This window comes from Eumetopias jubatus, unplaced genomic scaffold (assembly GCF_037043125.1).
Source record: "Eumetopias jubatus isolate StellerSeaLion01/CBP00866 unplaced genomic scaffold, mEumJub1_p1.0 scaffold_1, whole genome shotgun sequence".
Lineage (NCBI taxonomy): Eukaryota > Metazoa > Chordata > Mammalia > Carnivora > Otariidae > Eumetopias > Eumetopias jubatus.
The window spans coordinates 200,654,772-200,666,543 of NW_028274807.1; the positions used below are offsets into that span (position 1 = coordinate 200,654,772).

Below are 11,772 nucleotides of genomic sequence, written 5' to 3' on the forward strand. Positions count from 1 at the left end.
GGAAGATTAAGAAAGGATTAAGAAATGTTGTTTTGTTCCTTCCTTTTATTGTCTGTTGATTTAACACGTGTCACTGAACTTCCTAGTGACTGCCCTTCTTACCTCAGAGATAAATACCAACTTTTAAACATTTAATCGCAAAGTTCTTGGTGCCTATTCTTTATCAAATGATCCCCTGCAGATAGTCTTTACTAGCTCTTTTTCTGGCATCTTCTAAAATTCCATTTTGAGATCATTTTCTTCTAATGTCCAATTGTTCTAGAGAAATAAATGAAGCCACTTAATTGCATCAGACAAAATTCATTCCAAATGGCCTGGGGAAAGAACATACTTGAAGGATTTAGACTTCATTTCCTGGTCAATGTGGGATCTCTGTGAGAATGCGTACTTCACATGGAACTTGCTCTCTCCTACCATCAAAGGCTGCGTATTTTCATAGCTCTTCTGCCACCATGAAGGAGGTTTTCTCGAATGCCACCCTTGTCCTGGCCATTTCTGTGTGGGCTGCCCTTGCAGTTGGTGAGTTATGTATCCTTGCTCTGCCCACGTTTCCCGGGGTATATCCAGTATTACAGGAAAAGCAGAGGCAGGAGTGGAAGTGCTGTTCAGTTTTGTTTAATACTAATTCCTTTATGTTACAGATGTAGAAACTGAAACCCAGAGGAAGAGAGGATTCCCTCAATGTCATTGGTATCAAAGCTGGGAGTCAAATCCAGACCTTCCAAACCCAGGACCACGAACTTTCCAAAATACCTGATTACTACCGAGGCATTCAAGCCTTAAAAACATTCATTTCCAGAATCTGTATATTTACATTTCTCAAACCCCAAAGGGAGTATCAGGCAGGACAGCAAAGCACAGACTGCCAGGAGGTGGTGGTGAGGGGCTATAGTTATATGGCGGAATGAGGAAGTATGGGGACTTACGGAATTTTCCCTTTTTTTGGTAATCTGAGGAACTGTGCGTGGCTGTAATTGGTCAGTTAGGGCCTATGGCTATTTCATGTGGATTGCTTCACGAGCCTGTTTGTGTTAACTTGGTTGTCGGTGGTCACTGTGGGCCCTCTTGCCTTCTTCAGATTTCTATTGCTCAAGCCTGTTGCCTAAAAGCAGCCTCTACACTCAACAGCTCCTGTTTCCATCTGGACTCTGAAATTCTCATTTACTTTCAATTTTTTACTTTCTATTGGTGCTTTCTCTCACTTAAAACATTTTTTTCACATCTTAAGAGGCTCTGTAACAAATTGAAAACTGTTCTTCCTGCCTCTAATATCTTATGGGGAAAACCCCTTTTCTTCTTCTACTGAAGAAAAAACTATTTCTTTCTACTCTAACACGTCTGACACCAAACGTGTGGGTTTTCCACACCAAGCAATCTTCCCATTTTCTGTGGATACCAACTGGGTATCCCACAATTTAATATAATTATGGCACTTCTATCTGGCATCCATCCAAACACCACAGTTAAGGACTCAGTCCCACAAGACTGCCCCTACTTGGGACAGCAGTCACAAGACTGGGCCTCCAGTACTTCTAACCAACGAGCTATAAGTCAGGAGTTCCCCTGACCCCCTCCTCAGGTTCAGTAATTTGCTAGAATGGCTCACAGAACTCAGGACAGTGCTTTACTTACTGTTACCAGTTTATTATAAAGGACACAACTCAGGAACAGCCAAATGGATGCATAGGGCAAGGTATATGGGAAGGGGCAGAGAGCTTCTGTGCCCTCTCTGAGCATACCACCCTCCCAGCACCTCAGTGTGTTCAACTGGGAAGCTCTCCAAACCTTTTGGTTTAGGATTTTTATGGAGGTTCCATTATAACAGTGTCAACTGAGAAAAAGAGGCAAAACTGAAAAAGACCTCTATCTGAGGTCTCGGAATTGCCATTTGGCAAGCACAGTTTCCAGAGTAACCAGAAAAGTGTCCTGCTCACATGGGAAAGCAAGAGGGGTTTTATGAGAAAGAAAGAGGGTAACTACAGGATATAAAGAGGAGAAAAGAACTGAATTCAGTGCTAACCAGTTGAGCTGCTTTTGGTGACTACCTAGTCGATTATTTTATAGGTGCTATCAAACAAAACTCCTCCTGGAATGCATTAGTCAATGTTTCTGTCTTCATAAAGGTCATGTCAACAGTTTTATGGTCTGAGGACCTGTTGTTCTGTTGGATTTTACAAGCAACTGTTTGTAATACAATGACCCCTTCCGGCCCAGTTCAAGAGTTCATTAGTTAGAAAGGAAAATAGAGCTTCAAAATGGAATCTCTCCTGTCTAAATATTTTATACAATTCCACAAAGGCACTCATGATTAAATCATGGGCCACTGATGATTAATTTAATCTCTACCTTCTGATGGGATCTGTTGCTTCCCGTGTGCCAAGCAGGGTCTCCCTCACCCTAGCTTTTTTTCCCTAAGGTCAGAAGACAGAGCAGCAACTCTTCCGAATGTGTTTTTGTCTTCCAGATTTCCCTCTTCCTACAGGCACAGGGGCTCGCCTACAAGAGACAAAGGTGAGCTCTACTTCTTGGTTCCCAAGAATAATGGGGAGTAAGCCAGTTTCCTGGATAGTCCCCAGAGCTTTCTTCTGAGAGGTGGGGGCAGAGGGGACTTGTGTGGGAATAACACCACAGTAAAAGCTGGGTCATCAACTGTGTGTAGCACATTTCATATGTTCCTGAGCCCTCTTCCCATGCATTATTCCAATCAGTTCATACTCTCTTGTGGGATAGAAGCCAAGTATTTTGAACCATTAAATGGATGATGAAGTCATGGCTCAAGTTCAGGTCAGTCCTGTGCTGCAGTGGACATTCTTTCAGCCGAGATAGGCTAAAATGTACATCCTGCCTCCCCCACACTAAAGCCCCACAAATAGTCTCTCTGTCCCCTTCCTTCTACACCCTACCTCTGCTGTGATAAATTTGACATCACTGCTGTCTGAAGCACCACACACAAGTCACTCAGTAATGTTCATAAGAAAAGTCTAACCTTCAGGACATGTTCCTTTCTGTAATCTAACAATCACATTTTGTGGTTGGTAGGGCAGGGATTTTCATCCAGAGGAACTTACATCTTAGACTGGGGAGTTCACAGATTATATGTTACATTATAGTATATATTATATTATAGTCATATTGTTGGGTACGTTCCAGGGGTCAAACCCCAAAGCTGCTAAAGACTGTTCCCTGGATGCTTGGTCTAGCATTCCTTCTTCAAGCCCCCTATCCCACTACCAGTGACAATGGCCAGAGGTCCTGGAGGAAGGCATCTGAAGCAGTAATCTGTGTCTCATTTTCAGGCGGAGTGCACTGGGAATATAAATAAGTGCTGGATTTTCTCTTACATCAAGCCAAGTGAACCCATATGTGGCAGTGACCAGGTTACTTACAGTGGTGAATGCCATCTCTGCTCCCAAATCCTGTAAGTCTTTTTATTCTTTCTCCCAGTCAGGAGGCTAAAGGTAGCCAAGATAGGAGTAACCTCTTCAGAACGCTTCCTACTGGTTAGATCTTCTCTCCAGTGACTCCTCCATGATCTGTTCCTCCATTTCTTCCATCTTCCCTTATGCTCTCAGAAGTGATCCCATTCACACAATTACAGAAACAGAAACCCATTGAGTCTAGAGTGTTCTGTCTGGCCTTGACAAGTATCAAGTGGAAAGTTCTCAGCAGCAACAAGCCACAGCATTCAGATCATGTGACTGCAGATGAGGGTTACCCTCAAGCCCCTCAAGCCAAAGAACAAAAGCCTGATGAAGAAGAGGAAGAGGTGCCGGGTGAAGAATCTTCCCAGCTGTCGCTTTATTGATTCTTGAATCGGTATTATCCTCTCAAACAACTTTCTTTAGCTTCCAACTTTCTTTTAGCTTTCACACTTTAGCTTTCACGGCTTGGTCTTTGGGCCCACCATATGTTAGACATGAAGTGGCCAATGCTTTGGTTCAAGAGGAACAGCAAGGTACAGAGGTTTTCATCAAGGAGGCTGCCTTACAGAGTTTGGAGGAGGATTCCCTGACATCTGCTTTCTCCTTTAAGGAAAAAGCAACACCCTTGGATGACTAAATTTTAGAGATTAAGTCCAATATTTCAAGAGAGAGAAAAAGCAGACAGGATGTGTAGATAAAATTTTCTTTCTCTCCTTCCTCTTGTCTTCTCCTTAAAAGAAGAAATAATAATCCTGGTCACGGGGGCACCTGGGTGGCTCAGTCAGTTAAGCGACTGCCTTCGGCTCAGGTCATGATCCCAGGGTCCTGGGATTGAGCCCCACATCTGGCTCCCTGCTCGGCGGGAGGCCTGCTTCCCCCTCTCCCGCTCCCACTGCTTGTGTTCCTGCTCTCACTGTGTGTGTCTCTCTCTCTGTCAATTAAATAAATAAAATCTTTAAAAAACTAAAAAAATAAAATAAGATTTATTGTTTAAAATAATCCTGGTCACAGTAAGAGATGTCAAGCTGGGCAGGATTGGACTTTCCTGCATGCCTTGCTGCATAAATACCAAAATTTACAGAACCCATAAAAAACGTGTGAGGTGAACAACTTTAGTGTCAGCCTCCATCACCGGTACAGACAGCTGACAATCAGAATGTACAGTCTGGGGAATTTAGAACATCACAGACCCATAGAAGGCTAAAACCAGGAGATACTTGAGAGATAGATGACTTTCAAAGAACTCACACTGACTAGTATTTTCTGAAATATATTCTTAGTGGTTAATAGGGGAATGAAAGGATTTTAATGTATAATAATCTAGTTTGGACTGATACCACATTAATTACCAAAGTATTTTTAAAAACTTTGCTCCTGATAGCTCCATTCTATCCCCTCCTTTGTATATTATTATCATGCAAATTACACCTTCATGCATGGATGCCCATCAATATAGATTTGTAATTATTGCTATTTTATTACATAAAATTTATGTAGTTGCCTTTTCAATCAGAGAGGAGAAAAAATTATAGACAAAACATACATTTATACTATCTTTTCTTTTTCCCTATATAGTTACCTTTACTGGTTCTGTTTCTTCATGTGGATTTGAGGTTCTAGTGTCTAGTGTCTTTTCACTTCAGCCTGAAGGACTGTCTTTAGTATTTTGAAGCAACAAGTTCTCATTTGGGTTGTTTCCTCATTTTAGCTACTGTGAATAGTGCTGCTATGAACCTTTATGTGAAGGTATGTACTTGAGCACCTGTTTTCAATGTTTGGGGTATAAACTTAGGAGCGGAACTTGCTGGGTCCTGTAGTAATTATATGTGTAACTTACTGAGAAGCCACCAAATGTTTCCCACAGGGACTGGACCATTTTAAATCCCTGCCAGCCACATTGAGGGTTCCAATTTCCTCACCTTCTCCCCAACGTTTTTTAATATCCATCCTGTGGATGTGAAATGATATCTCACTATGGTTTTAATCTACATTTCCCTAATGACTAATGATGTTAGGCATCTTCATGTACTCGTTGGCCATCTGTATACCTTCTCTGGAGACATGTCTATTTGAGTCTTTTGCCCCATTTTTAAAAAAGATTTTATTTTATTTATTTGAGAGAGAGAGAGCGAGCGAGAAACAGCATGAGAGGGGAGAGGGTCCGAGGGAGAAGCAGGCTCCCCACTGAGCCAGGAGCCCGACGTGGGACTCGATCCCAGAACTCTGGGATCATGACCTGAGCCGAAGGCAGACGGTTAACGACTGAGCCACCCAGGTGCCCATTTTTTTTACTTCATTCTGTCTTTTTATTTTTGAACTGTAAGAGTTCTCTATATATTCTTAATACTAAATATTATTATTTGTAAATATATTCTCCCATTCTGTAGACTGTCTTCCACTTTCCTGATAATGTATTTTGATGCACAAAGTTTTGAATTTTGATCAAGTCCAATGTATATATATATATATTTTTTTTTTTCCAGCTGCTTCTTCTGCTTTCAGTGTCATACCTAAGGAGCCTCTGTAAAATCCAAGGGCATGAAGACTTACCCCTATGTTTTCTTCTAAGAGTTTTATAGTCTTGGCTATTACATTTAGGTTGTAGGGATGCCTGGGTGGCTCAGTCAGTTAAGCATCTGCCTTCAACTCAGGTATGGTCCCAGGGTCCTGGGATCCAGTCCCACTGGCCTCCCTGCTCAGGGGGGAGCCTGCTTCTCCCTCACCTTCTGCTGTTCCCCCTGCTTGTGCTTTATCTCTCTCTCTGTCAAATAAATAAAATCTTTTTTTTTAAGAATTTTTTTATGTATTCATTTGAGACAGTGAGATACAGAGAGAGAGAGAGCAGGAGCAGTGGGGAGAGGGAGAGGAAGAGGGAGAAGCAGACTCCCTGCTGAGCAGGGAGCCCGATGTGGGGCTTGATCCCAGGACCTGGAGATCATGACCTGAGCTGAAGGCAGACGCTTAACCATCTGTGCCACCCAGGCACCCCAATAAATAAAATCTTTAAAAAAAATTTAGGTTGTAGATCTATTTTTCAGTTAATTTTTGTTATGGTGTGAGACAGAGGTCCAGCTTCATTCTTTTGCATGTGATTATCTAGTTGTCCCAGCACCATTTGTTGAAAAGACTATTCCTTCTATCACTGAGAGGCCTTGGCACCCTTGTCAAAAATCAATTTGTCACAGATGTTTGAATTTATCCTGCACTCTCAATCTCATTCCATTGTTCTTTAGGTCTATCCTAATGCCAGTGCCACACAGTTTCTGTATCATGGTAGTAAGTTTTTGAAATTGGGATTTTGGGGTTCTCCAACTTTTCTTTTTTTCAATGGTTCTGGCCACGCAGGACCTCTTGCAACTCCATATGAATTTGAAAGTAAGCTTTTCCATTTCTACAAAAAAAAAAAAATGCCATTGGTATTTGGATAGGGATTACATGGACTTTGTAGATTGCTTTCGGTAGTATGGACATTTCAACAACATTAAGTCTTCCAGTCCATGAGCATGGGAGAGTTTCCATTTATCAGGACTTCATTAATTTCTTTCAGAACTGTTTTTTAGTTTTCAGTGTACAAGTCTTTCACCTCCTGAGCTACATTTATTCAGAAGTATTTTATTTTTTTGGATGCTATTGTAAATGGGATTGTTGTTGTTTCTTTGTTTTTTAAGTAGGCTCCATGCCCAGCATGGGACTTGAACTTATGACCTCAGGAGAGTTGCATGCTCTACCAACTGAGCCAACCAGACTCCCCCGTAAATGGAATTTTTTTTTTAATTTTTTTTTTAGAGATTTTATTTATTTCAGACAGAGAGCGAGAGCATGAGCGGGGGTGGGGGGTATAGGAGCAGAGGGAGAAGCAGACTCCCCACTGAACAGGGAGCCTGACGCAGGGCTCAATCCCAGGACACTGGGATAATGACTTGAGCCGAAGGCAGATGCTTAACCAACTTGAGCCAGCCAGGCGCCCCTGGAATTGTTTTATTAATTTTATTTTCAGCCTATTCATTGTTGCTATATAGAAACACAACTGATTTTCATGTGTTGATCTGTACCCTGAAACAGTGCTGAATTTATTAGCTTTAGTAGTTTTTATATGAATTCTTTGGGATTTTCTATATGTAGAATCATGTCATCTTCAAATAGAGATAGTTTTACTTCTTCCTTTCCAATTTGGATCTCTCCCCCTACCCCAGCTTTATTGAGGTAAAATTGACAAATGAAATTTTGGATGCCTTTAATTTCTTTTTCTCGCCCTGGTTAGAACTTTCAGCATAATGTTGAATATTGATGGTGAAAATGGGTATCTTTGTCTTGTTTCTGATCTTAGAAAGAAATCTTTGTCTTTCACCATTGAGTATGATATTGCTGTGGGTTTTTCGTAAGTGTTGTTTATCATGTCAAGGAAGGTCCCTTCTATTCCTTGTTTCTGAGTGTTTTTATTATGAAAAGGTGTTGAATTTTGTCAAATAAGGGATTTTTTTAATATAAATTGAGATGAACATGAGCTTTTTACCTCCTTCATTCTATTAATGTGATGCTATTGCATTGGTTGATATTTTTGGGTTGAACCACCCTGCATTCTTGGGATAAATCCTGGTCACAGTGTCTAATTCTTTTAATATGCTGTTGGGTTCAGCTTGCTATAGTTTAGTTGCGAATTTTTACATCTATATGCATAAGGGATTTGGTCTATAGTTGTGTGTGTGTGTGTGTGTGTGTGTGTGTGTGGTGTGTGTGTGTGGTGGTGGTGGTGTGTGTGGTGTGTGTGTGTGTGTGGTGGTGTGTGTGTGTGGTGGTGGTGGTGGTGGTGGTGGTGGTGGTGGTGGTGGTGGTGGTGTGTGTGGGTGTGTGTGTGTGATGTTTTTGTCTTTGCTATCATGGTAATTCTGGCTTCATAGAATGATTAGCACGTGTTTTTTCCTCCTCCATTACTTGAGTTTGAAAAGGATTGGTATTTGCTCTTAAATGTTTGGTAGTGTTCGCTAATGAAGAAGATACCTGGTCCTGAACTTTTCTTTATTAAGAGGTTTTTTATTACTGATTCAATCTCTTTACTTGATACAGGTCTGTTGAGATTTCCTATTTCTTCTTGAGTCAGAGTGTTTCAGTAATTTGTCCATATTTCTTCTAATTTGTGTTTTTCTAGGGATTTGTCCATTTCATCTAGATTATCTAACTGTTGACATAACAATTGTTCATAGTATTCCTTTATAATCATTTTTATTTCTGTAAGGTCAGTAGTAATGTCTTAGTCTTATCTTTCATCAAATTCATACTTTAATTTTATTGCATATTCTTTTTATGATACTCTGGATTTCTACTTAAATATTCAAGATTATTTTTAATTTTCTATATTTAAGGCTGAGTATGTTTCACATATCAAATATCTTTGACAAATAAAGATCTATAACAATAGGGATTTTTAAATATTTGCTACATAAGAATTCACTATAAGCAGTGTTTTTCCTTCTCAAACTTAGCTAAAGATTATCAAGTGAAATTTAGTCATAATTTATAATATGCCATAAAGCAAAAATAACCATTTCAAAATATAATTTCTTTCAGATACAAAGGGCTTAACATAACTAAACTGTACGATGGACCATGTGTAAGTAAAGTCACTCTCATTTTTCATTTTTAGGAGTAAACCAGATATACTGATATGTTGTAGAGAGCTTTAAATGTTTTGCTATAAAAAATTTCAAACATAAAACTAGATACAATATAATATCATATGCCTATCATACCAATCCAACAAAGTATAAAGTGTTTGCCACATTTCCTTCATTATTCTTTTTTTTTTTTTTGTCTAAATATATTAACGCACGTCTTAGACATCAGGTCATTTTACTAAGAAGTATGGACATTTCCTTACATGCCCACAATGCTGTAATCACACCTAATTAGTACCCTGTCATCTTCTAATATGTATTTCATGTTCAAATTTTCCGAGCCATCTCAAATATAATATCTTCTGGGGAAATAAGAGTATTTCTGCCTAATAATTCAGTAGTTAAGAACATCCAGTCCACCTTTCTGTTCCCTGCCATACCCAATTTCTGGGATATTTTTCTTAAAGATTTATTTGAGAGAGAGAGAGAGAGAGCATGCACGAGCAGAGGGGAGGAGCAGAGCGAAAAGCAGACTCCCCACTGAGCAGGGGACACTCGATCCCAGGACCCTGGGATCATGACCTAAGCCGAAGGCAGACACTTAACTGAGCCACCCAGGCTCCCCCCCCCAATTTCTGGTATATTGATAAAAGACACTAACTGGAACATGAAAGGTTATTCAGAGAGTGAATGGACCAGGTCTTGCTTAGCTCTGGCCTAGATATTGTGTCTTTGACTTCAGGGTCATAGGGCCAAAGCAAGAACTCAGCTGATGCCATAAAGATCATTGTAGAGTTATGAAGCACAGAAACAAGACTGGGGAAAGTCATCTTGGAACAAAATATAAAAAACGTGGAAGGTAAAGCAGGTAAAAAAGAAATTATATACTTTGGTAATAATTTTATGACAATATCTTCTGACACAATCTCAACAAGTTGACAAGACTCAACTGATGTATAGACCAGCATACATATTACTCACTTGGGGAAGGTCTATAACCTGAAAGTTCTCTAGTTCTACTAGAGAGAAATATAAAGACTTTTAGGCACTTCCATGATTTGGGGTAACTATAAAGAGACCTTACATTTCCTCTACCTCTGTCAGATGCCTTTGCCTGGGCTAATTCATAAAAAATCCTGCTGAATCCCCTTCTCTTATATCTGGACCATAGCCCTTTCCAATTAAACTTCTGGTCTTATGTCTTTTTCAAGTTTGTAACTTCAAAGAGATGCTTTTAATCTTAAGAATATCAATAAGATGGTGTCTGAAAGCTTTCTGCTGGCAGAATTTCTTTTCGCTCAGAAAGGTTGGTCTTTTGTTTCAATAAGACCTTCAGCTGATTGGATGAGGTCCACCCACACTGTAGCAGGTAATCCTGGATTAAATGTTAAATGTCTTTTTAATTGAGTTTTTTAAATTCTAATATAGTTTATACACAGTATTATATTAGTTTCAGGTGTACAATATAGTGATTCAACAATTCTATACATTACTCAGTGTTCATCATAAGCGTACTCCTTAATTCCCATTAGCTATTTCACCCATCGCCCCCACTCACCTTCCCTGTGGTAACCATCAGTTTGTTCTCTAGAGCTAATGGGGGTGCCTGGGTGGCTCAGTCAGTTAAGCATCTGCCTTCAGCTTAGGTCATGATCCCAGAGTCCCAGGATCAAGCCCCACATCAGGCTCCCCACTCAGCGGGGTGTCTGCTTTTCCCTCTGGCCCTCCCCCCCTCATGCTCTCTCTCTCTCTCTCAAATAAATAAAATCTTTTAAAAAAAAGTCTGTTTCTTGTTTGTCTTTTTTTCCTTTGCTCATTTGTTTCGTTTCTTAAATTCCACAGATGAGTGAAATCATATGGTATGTGTCTTTCTCTGACTTATTTTGCTTAACATAATACCCTCTAGTTCTATGTCATTGCAAATGGCAAGATTTCATTCTTTTTTTTTTTAAGATTTTATTTATTTGACAGAGAGAGAGACAGCAGGAGAGGGAACACAAGCAGGGGGAACGGGAGAGGGAGAAGCAGGCTCCTGGCTGAGCAGGGAGCAGGGTGGGCTTAGCCACAAACTATTAACACTATTAAGGGGATTCTGAAATTGTGCTGGAGGCAAGATCAGTCCACAAAATCAGTAAGAGTTCTTTACAGCAGTAACACCCAATTAAAAAATAAAAAATAATACATCACTCAAAATAGAAACAAAAACTATGAAGTATCTGGAAATTAACTATAAAGAATAAAAATACTCAGGGCTTCCAAAGAAAAAAACTTTAAAACTCTAAGGGTATTTAAAATCATATGAATAACGGAGAGACTGTCCACGCTCCTAGATCATAACTTAAGTAATATGATTGTTAGTTTTTTCTAAACTATTCTAAAAATTCATTTCATTCCCAATCAATATTTCAGTTGGGTTGAAGATCTCTGATAAATAAAGGACACTATGGTAAGTTAGTAGACAGCTGACAGAACCAGAGGATATTTGCCATTCCTAAAAACAATAAGCTAATATTGAGAATGTGTGTCTAAATAAGCAGCAAGAAAACATACAGCAAACCAACAGGAAAATAGGCAGAGGCTATGGTTTTATACAAGAAAGATAAAATCTAATTAGCATAAGAAAGATGTTCAGAAGCTCGTGAATAACCAGACGGGTTCAAATTGAAACAAGATACCAATTTGCACTTGTTATACGAGTAAAAATCAGAAAGCTGGGTCATGTCCAATGCTGTACTCTC

The 11,772-nt window shown here is 39.7% G+C and overlaps 1 protein-coding gene across 1 annotated transcript; it reads left to right on the forward strand.

Moving 5' to 3' along the window:
- The first annotated feature begins 380 nt into the window (after positions 1–380).
- On the forward strand, positions 381–9,063 carry SPINK8 (serine peptidase inhibitor Kazal type 8 (putative)). The gene is made up of 4 exons (XM_028124309.2): positions 381–519; positions 2,465–2,511; positions 3,297–3,418; positions 8,988–9,063. The coding sequence occupies exons 1-4, from the start codon at positions 381–383 to the stop codon at positions 9,061–9,063; spliced, it is 384 nt and encodes a 127-aa protein (XP_027980110.2).
- Positions 9,064–11,772: the final 2,709 nt, after the last annotated feature.

Bases quoted from the DNA above. Each gene is read 5' to 3' on its own strand.
- SPINK8 (XM_028124309.2), top strand. From the start codon at position 381: ATGCGTACTTCACATGGAACTTGCTCTCTCCTACCATCAAAGGCTGCG. The intron at 520-2,464 runs GTGAGTTATGTA...TTTGTCTTCCAG, and splicing joins GTGGGCTGCCCTTGCAGTTG to ATTTCCCTCTTCCTACAGGC. The intron at 3,419-8,987 runs GTAAGTCTTTTT...AATTTCTTTCAG, and splicing joins CATCTCTGCTCCCAAATCCT to ATACAAAGGGCTTAACATAA.